The sequence below is a fragment of the Osmerus eperlanus genome, chromosome 2 (genome assembly GCF_963692335.1).
Source record: "Osmerus eperlanus chromosome 2, fOsmEpe2.1, whole genome shotgun sequence".
Classification (NCBI taxonomy): Eukaryota; Metazoa; Chordata; class Actinopteri; order Osmeriformes; family Osmeridae; genus Osmerus; species Osmerus eperlanus.
Window position 1 is genome coordinate 7055477 of NC_085019.1, and position 25677 is coordinate 7081153.

General features: G+C 50.8%; 1 protein-coding gene across 1 annotated transcript; it reads left to right on the forward strand.

Moving 5' to 3' along the window:
• Positions 1-3616: 3616 nt before the first annotated feature.
• Positions 3617-18411, forward strand: ppap2d (phosphatidic acid phosphatase type 2D). Its single transcript, XM_062450046.1, has 6 exons — positions 3617-4359; positions 13589-13746; positions 13952-14238; positions 14324-14381; positions 16196-16372; positions 16644-18411. The coding sequence occupies exons 1-6, from the start codon at positions 4155-4157 to the stop codon at positions 16743-16745; spliced, it is 987 nt and encodes a 328-aa protein (XP_062306030.1). The 5' UTR covers positions 3617-4154; the 3' UTR covers positions 16746-18411.
• Positions 18412-25677: the final 7266 nt, after the last annotated feature.

Consider the following 25677-nt stretch of genomic DNA (forward strand, 5'->3'; position numbering starts at 1 on the left):
GATGGCCGAGGAGGAGAGAGGCTGAGGCGGTGAAGCTTCAGCCCTGGGAGAGCAGTACCCGAGAGACAGACAGAGAGAGAGAGAGAGAGAGAGAGAGAGGAGTGCTACTGTACTTTTGTCCTCTCGGCTTCCTCTACAGAAAAACCTCAGTGCAATCAGCTTCCTGAGCAGGTTTTGCACACCTTTATCTGATGAGGACGTGTTGATCTCTGAGCTGTGCTCGGTTCCTTTGTAGAGTGCAGCTGTCCAGGAGACAGGCAGCCAGGCCGACCCACCTGCGAGGTACTTTCCCTGTTTGTAAACACAAAGAGCCACTGAGAGCCCCGACAAATATCGCAGCACTCTCTCTGCTTCGGGGACGGCCCTCCTACCAGTGTCACCAAAACTTAGGCAGAAAAGGGAAACAACAGGTCACAAACAGGGAGAAAGAAAAAAAAGGAAGGATGCAACAACGTCACCTTTAAACAAGAAGTCTTTTTTTTTTTTTACAACGTCAGCAAGATGTGTTGTGTTTATGAGACATCATGTACACAAAGAAAGTTCTTATTTTCTTAAAGAATCAGGGGTTTGATTCCTTTTATTGTCTGCTTTCTAAAGTGGACGTCTTTCTGTTTCTCATTCAGAAGCGCTTTAGTGAAAATGAAGTTCCATACTTCCGGTCACAATTTTCCTTCTTTTTTTTTGTCTCTCCGGAAAACTTTGTTTTTTTTATGTCACACATTTGTTATGACTAAATGATGCTTCTTAAAACTCCTGAGGCATGTTTTTTCATGTCTGGCTTATTCTACTCACATTCTAGTGCCAGCTTGTGGTCGCCGAAAGGAAAGTTTCAGGACAGAAACTGTGTGATCAGTAGTTCAGGTATCACTCCTGGTTTGTGTCACCAACTAGGACAGTGTACTAAAAAGCCCAAATGAACACCTACTGTAGACTGATGTAGTACCATATTTCAGAGACAAGTGATGTGAACATAACGCACGATACCATCAGCATCTAACCTTTATTCCCACTGACCCATACTGCTCAAAAAAAACTTTAAGACTGCTTGTGCTTGAAAATAACTGAGGAAGTGCGGTGGCATTATTGTATGTTTAGGACAGACACAACAGAGATATAAACAGAAATAAATTATGTGGGTTGTGTAACCATTGTGACTAATCTAGTTCCTCATTTAAACATAGGTCATATTTTGCAAGCTTCCAGAAAGTGAACGTGGCCCTTGGGTTCTTTCATAGGTTCATCTGTAGGACTGTTTCCAATCTCTGGGTCATAGTTCATCTTATTCCACGCTGAATAGGGCCATGGGGAGAAGAGGCAGATTGTCTCTGTGCGTGTATGCTGTTATTCATTAATGAAAACACAGTCAACTGTGACCTTTGTGAAATGGTTCTCCAGAGAAGGGGAAGCCACCCGCCCGCCTTGTGTATCAGTGTGGGACCTGACTGTATAAATCAGTAATCCCCATATCATCAATTTGACATATCATGAAAGAATCATAAACAATAATACAATCATTTATTCTGGCAAAATCAATTATCATTTTAATATGGTCTTTTGATACATAGCAATTTGTTAAAAAGAAAGCACATGATAAAAAGAAAAAGTATAAATATAAGCATATTGTCAGGCATATGCCTGATAAGCTTGAAGAATGATCTTATACTGGATGTTTGCAAGGTGCAAGAAAAATCGAAATACCTTCTCCTAATTCAGTGGAGACCTTCAGGCCAAGCCAAGCGTGTGGACGTGTTTTGTGTAGTCAGAAGCTCTCCGCTGCAAAAAGATGTACAGGTACATAGGGGCTTTTTTTTGACATGTAGGGAGTTTTTGTTTTGTTGCTGCTTTCTGTCAAAAGAATTCCCAGCGGTTGGCTCATCTACTTTCTCTACACAGAGATGTCCAGTTGACATTCTCATCGATACTAGTGCAACACTTGTAATGAATATGACAGAACTGTAACATACCGATTTGAACCGACTTCAATTTGTGATCAGCGTCATGAATGAGTATGGTGTACTAGCCAAAGAGCCCGTGTGGGAGTGTCTTTTTGAAATTATTTCAGTCAAAATATGATTAAAACACAAATGATATGCTTGAGGATGATATGCTTTGTTTATGTTTCCAAATTGAAGCTTTCTCACCCCCCCCCCCCCCCCCCCGTTATGTAACTGAACTGAAAGAAAATGGGTCTTCCCCTTTAAGAGTTCAGCTAGTTTTATCAGTAAATTATTCTGTGCAGCCATCTAGTGCCTGTTTCTTATAACTGCTGTTTATCAGACAGCAATAACTCTTCTTCAGAGACTATAGTCTGTTTACTGACCAGGGTTGGAATATCTGACCACCTGTAGGTATACTCATAAGGTCAAAGGTCAGTCCTAGGGAGGAGGAGATTTAGATCATAGGGAACCTATATGGCAGTTCCGTCTTGTGGGAACCTACAAGACGGAACTACAAAACCTACATGTTTACATTTAGTAGACGCTCTTATCCAGAGCGACTTACAGTAAGTACAGGGACATTCCCCCGAGGCAAGTAGGGAAAAGTGCCTTGCCCAAGGTCACAACGTCATTTTGCACGGCCGGGAATCGAACCAGTGACCTTCTGATTACTAGCCCGATTCTCTAACCGCTCAGCCACCTGACTCCCCAAAAACAGTATTCTATTCAAATGTTTGTGTGTATGGATACTTGTTTGAATGAAGCGCTGCAATATCAGGCCAATCATTGGTCCAATGAATATCTGTCAGATTTGTCACCTGACATAATGGACATCGATGTAGTCTGGCAACATTGGTTTTCGCCTGTCAATAACTCACTGATGTAGTTTTAAATGGGAAGCAGTCACTTTACGTCAGGCATGTATGTAAAGTATGTGCAAGTACTGTAACTATTTTATATGTGTAACTTTCCATGGCAATAGTTCCTTAGAAATACATTCTACCCTTACTTTTTTCTTTAAGTATAGTTGTACAGTATCAAACCTACAGAATAGGTTTCCTTGGTACTGGACCTTTCCTTTCACCAGGTGGCACACTCCTCCTGGTCTTGTGCACTCTGATAGCTGCAAGGCACATTTGATATAAGCATAGCCCTTTAGAACATGCTCCTCAAATTAAGTCCCTGTTTTGTTAGCTTATTAAAATAGATGGCCATGGAGAAATAAGTGGATATACTCTGTATGCCACCACACACCTTTGACAACACTGACTTTATAAAAACTGGTGAAGGCCATTGCTAGGCAAGTCTCTACGTCTCAATCAAAATACTTTAAGTTAAACTGAAAGTCGTCCTCTCATCTAATGTACCAGGGGTTCTGAGGGGAAACATAGGCCGGGATACTTATAAATACATTTACTATAATTAATTAATACAATTTTAGGGGACAAGATGTTTAGGTGAAAAATGGTACAGATCTTTAACATTAATTTACCCAGGGCATACATTTTGTTAAAACAGAACAGGTATAAGCCGCACACTGTAAAAAGAAACGGGGAAATCGGGTCGTTTGTGCAGAGGTGTAGGTTGCTTGTCAATGTCAAACTGGGGCGAAGGACTTTCTCTAATGAAAACAAAGTTTCCCAAAGTCTGCCTGGTTTGGGGAGGGGCAAAACGAGGGAACGGAAAATAGTGCATCAACTAACACATGGATAGCGCGCTCTAGTTGAGTAGTAGTGACATATGGACAGCCAGATAACTCGAAAGTTGACAGACAATTTGAATTATGCGTTCTCCGTGTGAACGTTTCTTTAGAGTTGGTTGATTCAGCGACACTTTTCTTATTAACGTAAGAGACTGTCGAAACACGATACAGCAACATTGCTAGTTGTAAAAGTTCGTTTTCTTCAAGTGCTTTTAATCGACAGTACAAACATATACTGTATTATTTTCCTCTGCGGTTTACCGTTTTCTCTAGCTACTAAACTTTATTTTACTGACAACCTCAACGGTGTGGTGGTGTGGTACCTTTTAATTTTGTGGTTTGTAGTTTTTGTACATGGATTTCCAGGTACCAGTCAATCATATTTTCTAACAACGGATGGACTGAAACTTTTTGGATACATTTCCATTGTCAGTTAAACTTAGGCCTACCAGCCTAAAGACAATCATTATTTAGATTTTGACTAGCTAGCGTGCTAGCTAACTTGCTTTGAAGAGATGCAAAAGTTCAACACAACCCACACCAACACGCTTCCTAGGGACGCAGAACTTCAGCAGCGCCTGGCAGACAACGGGGGTGCTGGGGAGACAACGAAGGAGAACGGCGCTGGGAAGAAGCATATTCTCGCAGAACCTGCGGAAGAATCCTTCTGCACCAAGCGAAAGATGCTGGTCGGGTTGGATGTACTATGTCTGTTTGTAGGTAAGGACGGCACATTTTGGCTACTTTCGAAAGGACGTATTCCTAGCAAATTACAATCCTGACTATTTATGGAACGCTCTATATAGTAGGCTATATTGTTATCTTCTCTCGTAATCTATGCTTCACACGTGCAGTATGTTATTCGTATTTCATAAATGTAAATCTTGGTAGGCTATTCAAGTTCAGCAGGTCATAATGCAAGAATGGTCTTTTTAAACTCAATTCAGCTCTCTGCAGAAATGGGTAAAAAGAAGTTCACAGACCCCAGACACACGTGGTCAAGTTTGTATTCTGAGCACCAGAACCAGCGGCCAGGAGAGATGTCCCGGGAATTCTTCAGTTCCCATGACAACCACAGTTCTCAAGAAGTACATGGGAATGAAAAAAAACATGTTCCTACCCCGTGCTTGTGTTCCCGTGCTAGAATTACAGTTGCTCATTGTTTGCCTTGCTTCACTGCCTTATTATCCCTAATGTGCACAACAAAGTTACTCTGCCAAATTAAGAAGCGATTATGTAATTCAATATAGCATCAGAGAATGGGCCTACAGTTTGGATGTTTATGGGGTTATGGTTAAAACCGTAATATGCAGCATGTGGCATGTTGAATAATCACAAAAACATAATGCCGTGGGGACTCAAAACTGTATTTTCACTCCAAAATATCATTATAGTTTCGTATTTAATCAAATGTATGCATTGACAACTGCTGTCAAATATACCGAAGTGTAAAGTGCAGCATTGACCTGAGACATCAGAGTGGAGAGAGGGAATGTCGAGTTGTTTGAGAGCTGTTAAACATGGGGCAGGCGCAACCAGTCTAGGCAGACAGACAGGTCTGCTCACACTGGCAGTTGTGTACAGACAGACAGGTCTGCTCACACGGGCAGTTGTGGACAGGCAGACAGGTGTTTGCAGATAGGACCAGACTGTCTCTGTAAGCCCACCACCACTGGAGCCAGCCCTCTCAGCCTGTGTGTTGAGAGCAGGAAGTGGTGACACGTAGAGGAAAGTGACTCAGAAACAGGGGAGCAACTCGGCTGTGAGTGACTGGGCCTCCATGTCCACTCATTCATTGCTGTAACTGTGGAATTCCCCCAAGGCAGGCCATGCTTATTGCGTTAACAATTGAAGAGAGTGATGCCTTTATCTTCCCTCAGCGGCATCTTCATCCTTAGTCTAAAATGTTTACCAGACTTAAAAGTGGTAAACACTTATGGTGGCATGGTATTTGTAATTATAGTCTTTTTTTTACCATAGCCTCAAGCTTGGTTAACGAGAGCTTTCTCTTGGGGTTTGACTTAGGGCTGTTTAGTGTCCTGGAGGGGGACCAGGTAGGATAATACTATTGACCTCATTCCTCACTAAGGCACTGTTTATAGGCACTCTTTGGTGTGATCTGACACACTGATGTTTCACAGAGAGAGATTCTTCTGGCTCAGCTCAGTGTCTCTCTCTCAGTATACTCATGTGTACCCATGTCTCAATCTGTCTTGAGCGTGTGTGTGTGTGGATGTGTGTTTATCCTGCCTGTCGTGGTGTTGAAAGGAGGAGCACAGGTCTAAACAGAATACAGGCTGCCCTGTGGCCGCTCGCGAGAGACGCCGCGTCCAGCCGACCTCTGGCCCTGAGGTCAGAGGTCGTTCACATACCTGCAGGGCATGCCGGGACAGGTCTACCGGCTTGCACTGCCGTTTCACATCTGGACAGGTGGTCCCTTCTCTGTCAGCACCTTTAATAGGGGGCCAGTTATTTAACCACTTAAAAGTCATTTGAAAACAATTTGGTTGAATGGGTTCTGAAAAGGAAGATTAGGCCGCAGCTGGGTTCACAGTGAGGTCATTAATCCCTTGACTGAAAAGCGCCTTGAATTTATTTAAATAGAATGTTGGATTACATTGGTATCTGTTGTATCGCAGTATAGCTTAGTGTTATTTAAATGTCTATGGCTTGATTCTATGTTTTTTCTTCTTCTTACATTTGTGGCCAAAGTAGACAGCTCCAGCTGCAGACACCATAATTGTGTCAGGTAGATGGCTGGAAGTGTGTGTGTGTGTGTGTGTGTGTTTGTCTGTGAGGCAGCACATGCCAGGAAAAGAAGGCTCCCAAACCCCTTTCCGTCTTATATACACACACTCTTTCTTGAATTTTTTCTTAAGCTGAAAAGCCCTTTGTGATGGAAGGTGTCCCTGCAGTGAGCAGTATCTGTGATTTGAGTGTCTGCGTTTGTCTTGCCTGTGTGTGTGTATGTGTTATGGGTGGGTATTATGTTTGTGCAAGTTCAACTGGCAGAGAAAGTTGTAGAGTAAGACTGACAATGGCCAGCATGCTGCAACCTGTCAGTGTTCACAAGCCCAGGACGATTTACCAGCTTGTGTGTGTGTGTGCGCGCATGCCTCGTTAAATCCACATGCGTCTGTATTTTTGTGGGAAGCTTGAGTGCATGTTGCCGTCTGTTGACAACTCTCCTGCTCCCATTTCTCTGAATGTTCAAACCTAATCAAACACATGATGAAGTCATGGGACACGATATTCTCGATGTGACAGATGGAACACTGGAAAAAAAATCATTACCCAAAGTAAAGAGTGACACCCGCCTTAGATAATCAATGTCTCAACCTTTTTTTATCACGAAGAAACTGTTAAAAGCCCATTAGCTGGGTATGTGATATTACCCCAGATACAGTAGCCTGCAGTCCATAGTCCTGTTCCTGCCCCTGTCTGGCATTACAACACCAGTCTCAGACTAGGTCCTGCAGGGCCCTGGGATACGCTGGGGAGCTGGGGGGAGGGAGGACTTGGGCAGCAGGTCTGGACATGGATACGGCCCCAGGGAGGGCGGAGCAGGGTGGGGCGTGGGAGTGCTGTCTGCTGGGGGTAAAATAGGGCATCAGTCAGAGGGGGGTCAGGCTGAAGCGCTGCACCGAGGAGCTCCCCCACCACATCTGTCTACCCGTGTGCTAAGAGACGAGACACCGCTCCAGGAAAGCAGGATCAGACAGCAAATTGCTCCAAATGAGTCACGCTAATCTTCTAGTGGCTCCGTGGGTGGAGGGATGAGTGTGTGTGTGTGTGTGCGTGCGCTGGCCCTCGTCTTTCAGTACCGATGAGCCCCCCTCCCAGCCCCCCTATGCCTTCCTCCCAGACGTGGTGCCGCACTGTTCGCATCCCGCACGTCCTCGTGTGATGACACGTCTCACCTGGCTCTCCCCCCCCTCCCCCCCAGCCTCTGTCCCCCCCGTCGGAGGATCTGAAGCCGTTTCGGGCCACAGATGAACCACCAAACACAGACAGCCCCCACCTCTCCCCACACGAACCGCAGACACTCTGCCTCATGCCACGGCCCCCCCAACCCGTCCCACCCGACCTGTAGACAGACATGCTCTCTCTCTCTCCCTCCACACACACAACCTTGCCGCCACACCACAAACCACAAGTACCCCTTTAAAGTTCCTGCAGAACCTCTCTGACGGGCCCTTTAATGGTCCTGCTCGAGACAGAAGCAGCCATACACACACACACACACACCTTGGGTTCAGAGCGCCACACATGCCCTGATCTCCCTTCTCCACAGCCCGCCTCCACTCCAGGAAGCAGGTCAGCAGACTGTGGCGAGAACAGAGAGCATGCTGGGGGATGCATGCCTGGACCTGGCCAGAGCCACTCTTAACACCAAGGTGGTTCCCCTGACTTTGCTTGGGAGGAGAGAGCACAAGGTTATACAGTGTAGGCTTGTTAGTGTCAGGTAGTGTACATGTTAACATTAGCATTTTATTCCTTTGGCAGACGCTTTTTACGCAAAGTGACATGGACATTGTGTGCGTAGTCAGTCCAGCAGGTAACCGAAGCTCTGAAGTGCACAGTTCTAACAGCACTCTTGTCTCACAGCAGATAGAAGTATAGTATAAGTATAAAGATGAATACAACTTGTAGCAAGCAGTTAGCCTATTGGCCGTATCGGGTGCAGTACTGTGCTTCCATGGTAGCATGGAAACACATGGGTGTCCCAGGGGACATGTTGGGTCCAGCTGCAGTAGATGATTGCAGATGATCACAAGATCTTCTTCACGGCTGCTTTTGTTCTCCCGCTTCCCTCTCTTTGTTCGTCTGCGATCAGGGCTTTTGTGCTTCCATCAGGGCAGACCAAACAGCCAGCCAGGATAGACCCATCCAGCCAGTTCAGAGAGTAGGGGGGTAAAGAGACCCGCACCCTCCGCCAACCCGCTCCTCCTCACCCTGCCTCCTGTACCTGCCACCCGGGCTCGCCCACCAAGGAAGCGCTGGGGCCCAAGACCCATGGAGGGCTTATCTACTCGCTCACCCACAAAACCCACCCACCCACCCGCCCACACAAGGTTTTTATAGACACATCAAAGCATCTCTCGCACAAAAGCCCAGCTTTTAGTCAGGTATGTGTCAGCTTGTGGTGTTTTTGCGTTGCCAGTTCTTAAACGCAGACTTGGTGCACATGACATCATGTCCTGTCTACGACTGCTTGGTTTCCAACCGCCGCCGTCAGCTTTTGTTCGCCGCGTGTCTGTGTGACGCGTGTGGCGGGCTGCAAACGCGCTTCTTCGCACACCTAACCACCAACGGGTGAGGGCTTTTGTGTATTCCAGTTAGACAGGGCTCATGTGCTGAGAACTGAAACCCGTGCCGTCAACCTGTACATCCTCACAATAGCCCTGGACGAACCCACATGCTTATACTGCTATTACTACGGATTACAGGCCTGTCCGAGATTAGCATTGCAACACCTCTCGATGATTCAGTGCAGCAACGTACTCTGTGGGAGATTGACTTCTGGATAAACGAGCAGCTTACAGCTTAGGCTGGGAGCCCATGCGGAGGCCCCTGGCGGTGGTGTTGCATGAGTGGAGAGACCACCCTGGAGGGGAGCCGAGGTACCTCTCCTGCCCGGCCCAGCCCAGGCCCCGCAGGCTAGCTGGCTAGGTCCAGCACGGGTCCCCTCTCCATAGTTTTACCTGCGTTTAAATGGAGAGTTATAATCAGGTACTGTAGCTTTGGTGTACGGCAGAGTGGACCATGTACTGGGACCACATGTCCAGTATTGATATTACCCTGTGATAGCCTTACTGTGCTGTGCCATTGAGGCGTTGGTCTGGGTCTGTGTTAGTGTGGTCAGTGTGCTTCACTGCCTGTCTATACAGTTGTTTGGTTTCGTGCGGTTGAATGGCTCCAGGGTGGTTTATTTGGTTAGTTGAGGTTGGATGAGGTTTTTGTGGGTCATTGGGGATTTTTTTTGCGGTTTGTTTAGTTGTGTGTTGGTCTGTGTGGTGCTGTTTGTTGTTTGCACGGTGTGTGTGTGTGTGTGTGAGAGAGAGAGAGAGCAAGGAAGATTCTGCTGGTTGAGGCGGGGTCCTGTTTACAGAGCGGGTCCCAGCAGAGCCCAGATCTCTGACCCTCACATTCCAGAACCACCACTAATCGCCTCCGTCTGCCTTTCTCCACATCTCTCCTTTCTCAATCTCTCCCTTTTCTCCGTTCCCCTTATTCATCCTGTCTACCATTAACTATTAGTCAATATGTCTAGCCTTGCGGACATGTTTTATGCTCTGACTTTAGGCATGGCAGTTTATTGACCGGTACACATCAAGCAGTATGCCCCTCGAAACATCCGCATAAATTCCCCCCCCCCCCATTCCCTCCTCCACTCGCCATTGTTATTCACAGTTTTTCTCGCTCTGGTCCTTGTTGTTCTCACAGTGAGCTCATTCTGGGCTGTGGTCATAGATGTGTAAATTAGAACCAGAGGAGTCTCAAAGAGGGAGAAACATATCCCCTCTCTCTCTCTCTCTCTCTCTCTCTCTCTCTCTCTCTCTCTCTCTCTCTCTCTCAGTTGACCTCCCTCTCTCTTTCTTTCCCTCCCTTTCTCTCTTCCTCCCCCCTCTCTCCCCCTTTTCTTTCGAAACCCACTCTCTCCTTCCCTCCGTTCTTCTCTTCTCTCCTTTTTGGACAATTTGAAAGCATTCCTCCTCCTCCTCGTGGAAGAACCGGGTCCAGCCTGCGGCACATTTTGGCCGCGGTGTTTGTCCTGCCCTTTTTGGAGGTTCCCCAGCCGAGCGGGCCAGGCCGGGGCCCCGGGGCCCCCCGCTCCTCCATGGCGTTCTTGGCCAGGTGCAGAGCTTTGCTCACAGCTGCCTGACAGATGATGTGTGGGCCTCTGGAGAGATTTGTGTCTTGTTGTGAAACCGTTGAGTGCCAGGAGGTTTGCTGGGCCCGGCGCTTCACAGAGCCAGGGTTTGTATGGGACTGTGTGGAGTATAAAAGCACTATTGGATTTGTGCGTTTTTTAAGATGGTTTTCGCGGTGTGTGTTTGGGGAGGTTTGTGTGTAGTTTAAGGTGCATTGGGGGTATTGAGGGCAGTTTTAGGTAAGGACATTGCTGTCTGAGTTGTGTGGTTTTGAACCACTCGCGATCACTGGGGCCACAGTAATCTGATTCGACCTCGTTTATGGACCTTGACACGACACGCACCAGTCAATATCATCACGGTGCCAGTTGAGGTCATAAACATGATGTTATCTGATTGGAGAGCTTGATGGCTCCCATTACCTTCTGAAAGTATTGAAATGACTCTTTAATGGACGCGCGCGCACACACACACTCCGGGCGTGACCACAGCTGAAAAACTTTCCCCCTCGACGGTAATGGAGGATCAGTCCATTACAGGAGCGGCAGGGCGAGAGAAACATCGATCGTTCCGAGAAGACCCGCGCTACCTCGGCCCTGACGAGAGGAGGGAGGGTGCGGGTGGAGGCCGTGATGGATGGAGACTAGCTTTGGCCGTGACACCGCCCGGGCTGGAGACCCGATAGGGTTTCACACCTCTGACCCCGGCACAGTGTGGTTCACGTCAACGACAGGCTCTTTTCATCAGATGAAAGAACTTGGAGCTGTCAAACGAAAACCCTCCCTAGGCCCAGTTGAAAGGACTCAACGGCTCTCTGGGGAGTCAGGTGGCTGAGCGGTTAGAGAATCGGGCTAGTAATCAGAAGGTCGCTGGTTCGATTCCTGGCCGTGTCAAATGACGTAGTGTCCTTGGGCAAGGCACTTCACCCTATTTGTCTCGGGGGGAATGTCCCTGTACTTACTGTAAATCGCTCTGGATAAGAGCATCTGCTAAATGACTAAATGTAAAATGTCTGCGTGAGGCAGTCTGAAGGGCTCCTGGCCAGGCACTGACCGGACCGCTGGCCGTTCACATCCGCATCGAAGGTCACTTCCTGTCGCGGGTAAGGAACGAGGTGAGGTGGACCACCGTGGATTTCTCAACCGGTACAGGTGTATGACGGGGTTAGAATGGACTCAGGCTCGTATCTCTTCACTGGATTTCCTATCCCCACCCATGTGTGAACACACACACACTGATAAGAAGATTAAGGTTGGCGCGATGTTGAATCTCACAGGGCCCGGCCAGTACAGGTACCAGGAAGTCCCTTATATTGGCCTGCTATGGGGGAAAACGGGATCGCACGTTTCTGATTGGATCAGGAGCAGGCGGACTGGAATCTCGAGTTGTTTGTAGCCGGAAGAAACTCCAGTTACCTTCTTTCCACTGCTACGACAGGGCCGTCTGCATGACAAGGCAACGGCACCGCTCTCCCCACGAGGCTTGAATCGTCTGTCAGAGCATGTCATTGGTTGTGTGTGTGTGTGTGTGCGTACATTAGTGTTTGTCAGAGAGAAAGTGCGGAGCGTGTGATGCTGGTGGGAGGAGAAGCAGATCAGATGAGAGAGATGTTTGTGCTATCTCGCCCTCCGCTGCCGTCACAACCTCTGGTATCTGCCTGCGACGTGTCTTCCCTGCCTCCCTTCCTCCCTTCCTCCCTCCCTCCCCTCCCCTCCCCTCCCCTCCCCTCCCCTTCTCCTCAAGCAGAGGATTCCTTTATCTGTGTCGGGTCTTTCCGCCAGAGCAGCATAGTTCCAGTGACTGTGGAGGTCATCAGCAGCCTGTTTACTGCAGTCTTACTTAGTAGGATAATAAGGCTAACAGATGTCAGCTGCAGTGCATCGTTTCTCACGCAAACCTGCTCTAGTCATGTGTCTTCGAACCACCGAAGGGTCCACGAGAGCAGGTTTATGATTGCTGCGGCAGTCTCGCCTGTTTCTATGAGCCGTAAAGGATGAAGGTCTATTCTGGGTAAACCTGTTGAACTCTGCTCCACGACGATTGGTCACTGAGCCATGAACACGCTCTGGTTTGCTAAGTGTGTGTGTGTGTGTTTGTGACACCGAAGCTCTGTCACGTATACTGAGAGATTCCCTGGCAGGGGTCAGTGTTTTGGGCCTGGGATTGTTCCAGTGCTGGGAGGACAGGGAGGTTAATGATTAGCCCCATGCTCTCCCTGAGGGAGAAGGGACGGGGACGGGGGGGGGGTTGGGGCGTGAGACTTCACCATGAGACCTATAGGGGGCTGTGGGGTGGGGGGTGGGGTGGGGTTAGGGGGAGGCACGCTTCAGTACAGTAGGCCTACATGACACAGAGACTGAATTTCTGCTGCCGAAACGTTTGGTTCCATCTCTCCTGTGTCGCCACCGTTCAGAGTTGCGCAACTTTTACTCGGTGAACTTTCGCCCGCCGGAGCTAGTGCTTGTTTGCTTAGCTAGACCTTGACCACCTCCCTGAACTGCAGCTAAAGCTCGCTCATAATTGGTTACCGACCAGGAAGCTTGTGGGAATCGCATGTCATTCCAATACTTTCCTCTTATCAGTTAATCCAGGAAAAAATGTGAGGCAACAGCAATCTTAAATTGTTCTGCCTTATCGGGTTTGTTGAAGCTAGTGTTTCCATGTAGACGCCTCCTTTGTTGCTGTGCGTACTGACTTTGTGTCTTCGCAGGGGTGCCCCAGTAGTACAGTAGTACAGTAGTTTACTGTGCAACCACACCATCATCACGTTGTCATTTTCTGACTTTGTCCACTCTCTCCCTCCCATTCTCCTTTTGATCCGTCCCGTATTCTGAACAGTCACCTTCCCCTCCCCGTCCCACCTCCCCAAGCTATGTGAGGAATGCTGGGATCCGAAGGGTCTTGTCGGTGGATGAGTGACGCCGCTGAGACCCGGCCGGTCCTCAGGTTTCACGGGGCCCGAGCGTGGGGGGAGACCGATATCCTAACCCGCTCTCCCTTTCTCTCTCACGCGCCACACACGCATTCCTCCTCGTGTCCCCTCGCCGACAGCCCCTGTCTCTCCGTGTCCCCAGCCTCCATCCCGTTCTTTGCGTGTGAGCTGAAGGCGGTGATCCCGTACAGGAGGGGCTTCTTCTGTGGAGACTCCAGCATCACCTACCCCTACCTGGAGAGAGAAGCCATCCCCGACGTACTGCTCATCGCCGGGGGCATCATCATCACAGGCCTCACGGTGAGACAGCGCGCGCGCGCACACACACACACAGAAAGACAGACAGACACACACACACACAGACTCATACAGACACGCACACACTTACACTGACTCGTACACACACAGACGCACACATTGCACTGGGAAAACCCAAATGCTAACCTCTACCTCTCCTCCTTCCTCTCTCCTGCTCCCTCCACGACGCCTGCCGTCTCCTGTTCAGATTGCCCTGGGAGAGTGTTACCGAGTGCGTTTCCGTGGCGTCCACTCCAAGGCCTTCGTGCGTAACCTGTACGTGTCGTGTCTCTACAAGGAGCTGGGCAGCTTCCTGTTTGGCTGCTGCATTGGCCAATCACTGACCAACATGGCCAAGCTTAGCATAGGGCGCTTGCGTCCCAACTTCCTGTCTGTGTGCAACATTACCTACGCCTCTATCAACTGCACTCCCGGGAGCTATGTGTCCCAAGTCACCTGCCAACAGCCCAACCACAAGATGGTGGAGGAGGCCAGGTCAGTACAGTACAGTACAGGGGGTGTGTGTGTTTGTTGGTTGAGGTCATGAATAACAGGACCGTTTTATTCCTTTCTCTTTCAGGAAGTCTTTTTTCTCCGGCCATGCTTCTTTTGCCATGTACACCATGCTCTACCTGGCTGTAAGTATTCACTCTCGCTCTTGCTCTCTCTCTCTCTCTCTCTCTCTCTCTCTCTCTCTCTCTCTCTCTCTCTCTCTCTCTCTCTCTCTCTCTCTCTCTCTCTCTCTCTCTCTCTCTCTCTCACAGTCATACACATGGATGTCAATAATAAACCATACACACATCTTCTGTGTGACCTTCAAGTGAAACTGAGCCCTCACCTGCTTGCAGTGGAATGACTTGAGTCTCATTTGGGGGGATTTACAACTTTCACTTTCAGTAGGGGGCCAAACACTCACACAGACACACACAAACACATAAACACACTTCCCAACTGTGAAAAAGAAAAGACCTTTGAGAAAACAGCTCTCAAAAGGCATCCATCATCGAACATAAAGAGAAAGGAGAGAGAGAGTGGGAGAGACTGTGTGTGTGTGTGTGAGAGAGACAGAGAAACAGAGAGAGAGAGACTGTGTGTGTGTGAGAGAGAGAACATGAGAGAGTGGGAGTGAGAGAAACTGTGTGTGTGTGTGTGTGTGTGAGAGAGAGAGAGAGAGAGAGAGAGAGAGAGAGAAAGTGAGAGAAAGAGAGACTGTGTGTGTGAGAGAAAAAGTGAGAGTGAGAGCGAGAGAGACTGTGTGTGTGAGAGAGAGAGAAAGACTGTGTGTGTGTGTGAGAGAGAGTGAGTTTTCCAGAGGGAAAATGAATAGATGAAGAGACTATGCAAGCAGACAGAAGAGTCCTTGTTTTGGGCCTGGCTGAGGGGAAGGGGTGGGGCGGGGCGAGCGGGGGGGTGTGCCTGCTGAGAGATCGACAGACTTCTTTCAACAGGACCCCCCCCCCCCCATCTCTCTCTCTCTATCCCACTCTCTCTCTCCCACTCTCTCTCTCTCTCTCTGCTTCTCTTTCTCTCTCTCTCTCTTTCTGTTCCCCATAACTTCTCCAGGCCGGCCGTTCAGGGGGTGGGTTGTGGGGGGAAAATGACAGTTGGAGGGAGACAAAAGCCCGTCATAGTTCAGTCTTTAGTTTAATGTATTCACTCTCCTAATGGATTCCTCTCCATTTGGCTTCACATTATCGTTCTGAATGGGACTGGAATAGCACGTCTGCCGCTCTCTAATACGCCAAATGAGCGAATCCAAGTGCAGGAGATCCGAAGAATGAGATGTTGATGTGAATGGAGATTTTGAACTCTGGCGGTAATAGGTTTGTTTCCCTGGTCCTTTTTCTTCCACGGCCGCTCCCGCTCTGTCGAGGCCAGGGAGAGAGAGGCTGCTCGTCACCCTCCGCTGGCCAGGGAGCTCCGGAGACTGGGGGAGAGAGGGAGAGAGAGTGGTGCATTGAAGAGTGGAGTGGCCTAAGAGGAACGAGGGCCTCCTCCTTTGTTCCCCTCCCTCCATCCCTCCCTCCATCCCTCCCTCCCATACGTCCGCGTTCCTGGGCTGCAGTAGCTAGTGTAGCTGCAGACTGTAGCGACGGAGGGACTGGGACCTGCAGCCACATGCCGGCAGGGCCCGGAGCGAACAAAGGTTGACGGGACACCTGTTCCAGGAGAGAGGGAGAGCTGGGGAAGAGGGGGGGGGAGAGGGTCGGCCCCGCCACAGGAATGTGTCTGCACCCCCCCCCCCGCCACGTTGTCACGCTTCCTGTGACAGGCCCGGACAGACCCCTCCCAACACAGCCCCATGCCCCCCCCCCTCCACCCCGTTAGTTGCTGTAATGAGGGGCCGAGGGCCTACACAGGGCTGCGGATGCACGCACGCACACACTCTCGCACGCACGCGCCCACGCCCTCGGGGGAAACTGACACCGTCTCGCTTCCTCTCTCCCCACAGTTCTACCTGCAGGCGCGGCTGTCGTGGCGAGGGGCTCGCCTGCTGCGCCCGCTGGTGCAGTTCCTGCTGGTGATGATCGCCATCTATACGGGCCTGAGCCGCATCTCCGACTACCGCCACCACCCCACCGACGTGCTCACCGGCTTCGTCCAGGGAGGCCTCACGGCCTACTGGGTGGTAAGTGTCACGTGTCCCCCCTCCCCTCACCAGCCTGGCCTGCCTGTCATCTAGTCAGGACGGGTCTCCGTCGTGTACACATCCTCCCCTGACAAGGACAGCTTGTCATTTTCCCCCCGCTTATCTGTCGGCACTGGCAGTCGGTCAGATGTTGTGCGAGGTGTGTGCCTGTAGCCATGTAGCAAGTAGACGAGCTGCACTCCCGAAGGGTTTGAGTGAGTGCTGCGCGCGTGCGTGTGTTTGACTGACTGTGTGGCGTCTTCCTCTGCAGGCCTTCTACATCTCCTCCATGTTTAAGACGGTCTGTCCAGACCTGTCTCCCGCCAGCATGTCCCTGGAGAGCCCCCTGTCCAGCCAGCAAACTGTCTGCTAGCACACACACACACACACACACACCCTACCGGCATCCCCAAGCTGGGATTCACAGTCAGAGAGAGAGAGAGAGAGAGAGAGAGAGAGAGAGAGAGACAGCGAGAGAGAATAGGAAAGTCGGGACACAGATGACCAGCGGATGGAAAGGCAAGGGGAGGAGATAAAGAAACATGTGAACGAGTGCAAGGGGAACAAGTCAGAGCAGGAGGGGGAGGAGGAGGAGGAGGAGGAGGTGAAGAGGGGGAAGATGGTAGATAGAGCACAATCTAGCACACTCGTACTCGTGACGAGCACAAGCGATTCCCACAAACACGCGTTCAGTACGTGCATGCATTCAGTAGCAAGCGTCACTAACACTCACTAGCAGCTAACCTGCTCGCTCTCTCTTTCTCTCTCACACACACACACACGCACACACAGTTAAGCACACACAGTTAAGCACACGACTGTAAATCAATCCCGTCCAGACAGGATACATGCATACCATATTGCAGATATTTTTATATATGAAAAACAAATGTATCTATTTTTCAAATGGAGTTTAGATGAAGCTGCTAATGATTTTATCCCTGTTATTAGTTGAATATAGTTGAAATATAGTTCTTTATATAAACATTGAGGGGTGAAGCAGTTAGCTCAGTGTCAGAGCTCCTCATTGGTCTAACTGTGGACTCGCATGAGGAGAGGCAACGCCGTGACCTCTTCCGATTGGATCATCTGCTCAACCATGAGTATCGAACAGCATCCGCTGGACTCTCTGAAATGTGATCTTCGGACCCGCGGCAGAAAGACGACCGACCGCAAGCACGTCTAAGCTGGCACCAACCGAGGAATGTATAAACCGAACTTTATACCTTTTCCCTTGCACCGATCACGAACAAGCACTGTCTCCACTTTCCCTCCGTCGGTCGCCAGCCCCGCGTCTGCACGCAGAGCCTATCCTGCACACCCCGCCGTGGACAGGGAAGCAGTAAGTAGGCCTTGTGTTCCCCCCCCCCCCCCCACCCCTGGCTTCTCTCAGGAGGGACAGGGTGGAATCTGGTAGCCCAGATTGCCCCCCCCCCGTCTTACTCTTCTACCCTACTAACCACTTTTGACTGCGTCTCGGAGGCGGAGCCATGACTGAACCCCTGTAACCCCTGACCTCCGGCCTCTGAGCTGCACCTTGAGTTATGCCACTCCCACAGGGGGCCAAGATGGCCGCCAGCCCCTGGAGCCCTCTGTGGATTCTCTCTCAATAGCACTTGAAATACGTAGTGGAAGCTTATAATTGTAATCAATATTATATATTTTATCTCAAGTTTGAATAATCAGTGTTTATATTCTCTATTGCCAGACTTATACAGTATATTAGTTCTTTTTTTTCCCAAATGATAATTAATCAAATTGAATGTACATAGTAATGTCCTTTTATAAACCACACAGATTTTCAGAAGTATTAGTGTCATTGTGGGCAGTTTTACATGTTTCGATGTGTTTGTGTTGATCAGGTACGCTGTGTGTGTTGTCGTAAGGACTAGACTGAGCCAGAGATATTATCACAAAGCTATATTTCTTGTTTCCAGTTCTACATTGTTTTGTTTGTATGTTTCTTCTGTGAATGCCGTGAAGGCTAAAATAACCACTGTACTCAAAAAACCAAACCAATAAAATGAATGTTGAATCTTTTGGTGCCTATTGTTCAATGTCAAACTCACACACACACACACACACACACACACACACACACACACACACACTCACAGACACATTTACAGTGTCCTCAGCGACTCATGCTGTCATAATTGCATGCTCAATGTTGCGTGAGAGGAAAGTCCCAATGTTTTCTTCCAACTTTTAATTTGGCTGAACGCTAAAGTGTTATGGGATTCTACCTCTAACCTAACTGGCAACTCCCAATATATCACTATTTAACTTCTCCCAGCACTTCCTTGTATGCACCCCCCCCCCCTCCCCCCCCCTCTCTCAGTCCTTTAGCGGTGCAGCAGAGCATGTGTGGGCCGTTTCGGGGCCTGCGCTGTCATGGCGACGCCTGGCCAGGCTGGAGAGGTGGAGGCTTTTCTTTGAGTCGCTCTCTTTCTCTCCGGTCCACTTCCAGGCTGAGGGAGGAGAATAAAGGCAGCAAAGATCAGAGAGAGAGAGAGAAGGGAAGAGAGAGAAAAGGAAAGCTGCGGTAATGAGGGCCAGCGGAGCTGAGGTAAGGGTAACGGGCCTGGAGAGAAAAGGGAGTTACAAGGGGGGTTCCGTAATGAAGGGAAAGGAGTAATGGAGCAGTTGGCAGCATGGAGGGGGGGGGGGAGAGGGAGAGGGATGGAAGGAGGGGTATGGGTGTGCGGCTCGGGGATGGGAAGGAATGTGAGGGTGGTTTTCAAGCCTCTTTCGGTTCATAATACTGTTACTAAGAGACACATTTTCATCCCTAACAAATGCATAGCACCCTTTTTTGTGTGTGTGTGTGTGTGTGTCGTCGCTGCCGTTTAGGTCTTTGCCTGTGTGCGCATGTGGACAAGCCGGAGGAAGCTCGGGACTCCTTGCGCACCCTGTCAAGCGTGACGTGTTGTTTACAGCGTGGAAGGCCTCGTCCTCAGTGCCCTTGTTGTTGAAGGTGAAAGCAGGCTGACAGACAGGCAGGACCAGGTCATGTCATGGCGTCAGTGGGCCAGGCTGACAGACCCCTCTGGGACGGTGCACACAGCAGGAGTAGCCGTGGTCTGGGCTCGGTTAGACGGGGCCTGATTAGGCTACACTGGGAGAGCGATTACCTCCACCACGCTCCATTGTGAAGGAAAAGAAAGCCCAATTTCTCCCACTCCCCAACACGTCCGTTGGGGGAATTTCTTTGATGGAATTTCTTTGGGTCTAAAAATAGTTCCCTGGTTGTAATGGCGGATGGTAGGGTAGGTTGTCTCGATCCAGATCGGTATCCGGGAGTCCTGATATGAGACACGTAGCTCACCTGCATACCTGCATAAGGGGAGAGGACACACTATATCATACCCGGCCTCTGTCTGCCTCCGATAGCATCTCTCTGGCTTCTGCAAATAAACCCAGACGTCGTTAAGTCCTACTGCCCAGGTCTCAAGTGAAGTAGTGGCCGTTTTAATAGACACACAATCCCAGCTGAACCCTCCCCCAGTCCAGAAATACCACAGATAATAATGCTAGTCATTGTTTATTACCACTTTAAAGCAGCTTACAGCTGTAAATTGAATCAGCTGTTGGAGAAAGAGAAATTTCCCTGCATATGAATTTTAGCGAGGTAAGCTTTTTCTCCTGGTCTCCATGGCATCACAGACGTCGTTTCTGGAACTTAGGGCTCCGTCTTATCCGCCGGCAGCCCAATTCCTAATAGAATTAAACAGGATTAATGGGCTCTTTAGTATGCTGCAGTTCAGGCCTGCTCCCTCGCTCCTCTGCTTTGCATAGTTCTCCGTCTCTCTGGAATGACTGGGTGAATGCAGAGCTGCCTGTATTCGGAGTGCCAGCAACACAATGTGTCCTGATGCTAGCCTGAAAAAGGCATGAGTCTGTGTGTGCTCCGGCACACATTTATCTGCTGTGGTAAATACATCTCCCTCTCCCCACCGTCCCCTCGTAGCACCATGGGGAGCGGGGAGGAGGGGGGAGCATGGGGGGGGACCAGGGAGGAGGGAGGGGGAACAGGGAGGGGGGGGGTACCATGGGGGTGGATAAGGGAGGAGGGAGGAGGGGATAGCATGGAGGGGGAACAGGGAGTAGGGAGGAGGAGGGAGGATGGAGGGGGAACAGGGAGTAGGGAGGAGGAGGGAGGGGGAGCAGGGAGGAGAGGGGAGGATGGAGGGGGAGCAGGGAGGAGAGGGGAGGATGGAGGGGGAGCAGGGAGGAGAGGGGAGGATGGGGGGGGACCAGGGAGGAGGGAGGGGGAACAGGGAGGGGGGGTACCATGGGGGGGGATAAGGGAGGAGGGAGGAGGGGATAGCATGGAGGGGGAACAGGGAGGAGGGAGGGGGAACAGGGAGGAGGGAGGAGGATGGAGGGGGAACAGGGAGGAGGGGGGAGGATGGCGGGGGAGCAGAGAGGAGAGGGGAGGATGGAGGGGGAGCAGGGAGGAGAGGGGAGGATGGGGGGGGAGCAGGGAGGAGAGGGGAGGATGGAGGGGGAGCAGGGAGGAGAGGGGAGGAGGGAGGATGGAGGGGGAACAGGGAGTAGGGAGGAGGAGGGAGGGGGAGCAGGGAGGAGAGGGGAGGATGGAGGGGGAGCAGGGAGGAGAGGGGAGGATGGGGGGGGACCAGGGAGGAGGGAGGGGGAACAGGGAGGGGGGATACCATGGGGGGGGATAAGGGAGGAGGGAGGAGGGGATAGCATGGAGGGGGAACAGGGAGGATGGAGGGGGAACAGGGAGGAGGGAGGAGGATGGAGGGGGAACAGGGAGGATGGAGGGGGAACAGGGAGTAGGGAGGAGGGGGGAGGATGGCGGGGGAGCAGAGAGGAGAGGGGAGGATGGAGGGGGAGCAGGGAGGAGAGGGGAGGATGGGGGGGGAGCAGGGAGGAGAGGGGAGGATGGAGGGGGAGCAGGGAGGAGAGGGGAGGATGGGGGGGAGCAGGGAGGAGAGGGGAGGATGGGGGGGAGCAGGGAGGAGAGGGGAGGATGGGGGGGGAGCAGGGAGGAGAGGGGAGGATGGTGGGGGAGCAGAGAGGAGAGGGGAGGATGCAGGGGGAGCAGGGATGAGGGTCTTGAAGGGGTGAGGGAGAAGGGTAGACCAGGGAGGAGGCTGAGCCAGACATGAGGAAACACAAAGACGGTGCCAGTGCGTCCCTGCAGAACGACACACCATCCCCCTCCGTGTGACGCGTTCCCGAACCCGCAGCGCGTCAGTCTCGTCACACACGTCACAGCGGCCACCTCCAGTCTGGCGCATTCCGCAGGGAGTCCCCACCTGCATCTCTCTTCCCTATCAGATGCATCTGCTTCAGTACCACAGCGCCTTGGCAGGACATCAGCACATCAGTCACCCTGAGCGCTCAACAGCTAATGCCCCAGGATTGGCACGTTCTGTTATACTGAGAAGTGGCAATGCCTAGAAATATTTAGCATGCAGTGACAGCATTCACACATGCTGTACAGTGTGAATCACTTCTAAATATGAACGTGAGAAAGTCCCCTTACTGGCTTCTGCAAAAACAATGTGTACGGTACTGCATGTCCTAGTCTACATTTATAGTCATAACATAATGTGCATTCAATACAGAAATGTGCACCAGGCCCTCTGAGACTGCCTCTGTTTTCTGCTGCCAAGTTTTAAGAGAGCGACCGTAACCTTTATGTAGCCTTTCAGAGCTGGAGATTTCCCCGGAGCAATGTGTGCAAATAATCAGTTAATCATGTTGTGGAAGACCAGCAAAGTCCCAGGTGAGGGGCCCCTGCCTTGCTCTGACGTATCCACGCCACAGTGAGGGGACCTGGGGGACCGGAGCGGGCCTCACGGGCCCCAGAACCTCCACCTGCCTGGATCACCTTGTGTTGTCCTTGCAAGAGTAATGAGGTGAGGCGTGATTGCAGCGCGGCGAGAAAGGTCACCTGATTGGAGCTGGCGCCGCCAAACGTTTGTTTATGCGAGTGTGTCAGTGTGAAACCCGCAACACTGATGGCGAGGCACCCCTGTCAGCATGTGACTCCGGTGTCGTCGGGGCCGCTTCGACCTTCATCGCTCACGTGCCGGTGCGGCGACACAAACGAGCGCACGCCGCGTGCGAACACACACGCGCGCGCATACGAAACACGCCGGCACATTCTACACACATGCAAACTCGCCACGCCTTACCGATAAGGACAGATGGAGAGTCTAAAGGATCATACTGTGTCAGCGCAATAACAAGCTTATCTGTGGACCTGAGACCAGTCGCGGTGTCATGCGATATCCGACTTCATGTTTATACCGTGCTGTGTGTCCAACACACTTCATGCTTTGTGTGTGCGTGCGCGTGTGTCTGTCGGCAGGCTATACGTTGTGTGTTTTTAAAGACGGATCGGAATGCAAAACAAACGGATGAAGTGTGTGAGGGAAGAGAGAGACATGTGCTGCAGAGGCCAGGGAGGGGGGGGGGAGGAACCTAAGAGGGTCCTAAGGTCAGTAGACAGAAATGGACACTCCCTCCTTAACTCCCTCACACACACACACACACACCTACACCGTTGTTATAAAGCGAAGATGACACAAAGGCCTAGTCAACAGGGACACAGCATCTGTGTACATCACAAGCCCATTTGAGTCATGTTGGAAACACACCTTATTCCAGCTCACGTATGTTTCCCAACTTCCTAACTTCCTAACTGCATTGCGCCGTTTGCACGTGTGCACATGCAGGAATGCGCGTGTGTGCGCGCGTCAGGGCTGCTCGGTCGGTGGCATCGCTGTAGTGGTACAGTCCGGGGTAATTACTGTACCGTCCACCCTTCCACACAGCTGGGATAACAAGCAGGACAGGTCATCCTGTGGAGATGCTGAGGTCACACTTATTACAGCTAACACTGCAGCTACCACACTCCCTCAGCTGTGCGTGTGGGGTGCGCGTGTGGTGGACAGTGTGTGTGTCCTGGAAGGCTTCCCTGGAAGGCTACCCTCTTCCTTTGGCGTCAGTGTAATGACTAATGCGTGCTTCTGTCCTGAGGATGAAATACCACCCCTCTGACAGAACACCTGAGAACAGCTTGTCTGATGAACAGGTCTCCATAAATATGACACAGACCAGAGTCATCTCTATAGAGTGAGAAGATGTGTTGTCTCAGAACCTGTCCTCCTCCTCATCGCTGGTAATAGATATTGTTCTGGAATGGGCTCATGGTCCAGATGGGTCTGACCACAGGACTTATTTGATGTGTTTTTTTGAAATTCGCTGAATGACAGCGATTGACAGAGTTAAGGGTACCGGCTGGTTACCACGGTGATTAGCGTCACCCGAGGGCTGAGTTATGCCACCGCCTCTCCTGTAATTATGGCTCTCCTTCCTTTAGTCACAGTGACGGATGGGACGATCCAATGATGGAATGTTCCGGAGCGGGGATGAAGAATGAACCCGGATGAGGAATGTCGGGAGCACGGAGACATTCCGGGCGTGGAGAGGATCCTGCCTGTCTGGGCAGGGCCTTGTGCTGCCCTGGGGAGTTCCGACGTGCTCTCACCTGCTCCTCCTGCCCCCCCCCCCCCCCCCCCCTCAGGTGAGAGTGCCTCCCTGATCCAGCACCCAGCGGAGGCTAGACAGAGCAGCAGAGCCGCAGCCAGACAAAGGCTCTGTTTATCTAACAACACGGTCCTCCTCAGGGTGGACGAGCAGGCCTCCTTACATAAACAAGGAGTGATAGAGAGGGATCCCCCCCCCCACCCCCCTCGTCCCCCGCACTGAGACTCTAGACCCCCCCCCCCCCTTTCCACCCTGCAGTCACTCGTTGCTCGTGTAACAGATGTAAACATCTGTTATATATATATATATATTCTGTATAGAATTACACAATGTTCGCTGTGTACCTGATGTGTATGTATGTGTCTCTCCCTTTAATATTCTGTGTTTGCAATGTATTGGTCATGTATTTCCTGTTTTCAAATCCTTTTTATACATACATTTTTCTATGATTTTAAGTAAGGCAGTATTATTTTGATGGTGTGGTTGATTATTTATATGTTTTTGCCTGTATTGGGCTATTTGGGATTGTATTTGTCATTGGGCCTGAACGCGTGCTACATTGCAGAATATATCAGGATAAAAGTTCTTGGGTTGTCATTCACAAAGAAAACAACACAACGCAGACTACACCGGTTACACTGGTAGAACGGCTGGGCTTTGGACTGAAATACGAATAAATAAATACCTATAGTAAGCAGATGCACAAACTCTAAAATCCCAGACGTGGTGGTTTGCCGTGAGTACTCTTTCACATACTTTCACACGGTGCCAGCACATGCTCAAGCCTGTGCTGGCAAGGCAGCCTGTGTACTAATGTGTTTATTTGTGGGTGAGGGAGTGAAGTCCTGATTGTTTCGGAGGATTATTCCTCACAATACTGCGCTTTATCAAGAGGGCCCGTACCGCTGTAACCAGACCCGCTCACCCAGGCTTCACCCAGCCTCCACCACAGCCCACGCCAGCGCGGATCAGCTCCAAGGGAGAGAGAGTGAGAAAGAGAGACAGCGAAGAGATATAGAGCGAGAGGGAGGGAGGGAACGAAGGGAGGAAAAGTTTAACAAGTTTAACATAAGGCAGCGGTTCAAGAAGAGCGATTTGTTTGTTTGACAAGGATCTCTCTCAGGAGAGAGAGAGCTGGAAAATAGATGAATAGGCCCCATCCAAGTGACTCCCTGGGGTTGCGCAATACATATCTCAGGCTCCACATGAATAAGCTGCATCATAGAGAAGTAGGACGTTATTGACATATATATATCTCCAGTAAAACATCTTATGAATCTGCAGCAACCCCCGGGGGTATGTCTGCTGACTGGGTTGTGTGTGTGTGTGTGACGTGAGATCTCGGAGGTCAGATGGGACTGTGTGAGGGAGAGGTGTGCTTGATTGGATTGCTTTATTTGCTTCCTTTTATAAGACTTTCTCAGCAGGCTCAGGTTGCTCTGCCGGGCTGAGGGGAGAGGGGGGGGGGTGGGGGGCGGACTTGGCAGGCTGCAGGAGAGGGGCCCTGATACAGGGGGGCACGGGGGGGGGGGGCGGCGGGGGTAGGAGGCTCTGTGGGTTCACATACCCCCATGCCACCTCCACTCCCAGCTCCCATAAAGCACATTCTCTATGACTCTGTAATTCACTCACTTTTATGAGTCACGCCTTCATCCTGACACATTCATGCGCTCGACGTAACGCCGCGGCTGTGTGCGTCAGAAAGAGGGCGAGAGTGAGGAAATCGAGAGAGGGCAGGCGACAGCGAGAGATGGTGCGAGGGAAAGAGAGAGGCG

Coding starts and splice junctions, on each gene's coding strand:
- ppap2d (XM_062450046.1), top strand. CDS start 4,155: ATGCAAAAGTTCAACACAACCCACACCAACACGCTTCCTAGGGACGCA. Junction 14,239..14,323: donor AAGATGGTGGAGGAGGCCAG/GTCAGTACAGTA, acceptor TTTCTCTTTCAG/GAAGTCTTTTTTCTCCGGCC. Junction 16,373..16,643: donor GCCTCACGGCCTACTGGGTG/GTAAGTGTCACG, acceptor CTTCCTCTGCAG/GCCTTCTACATCTCCTCCAT.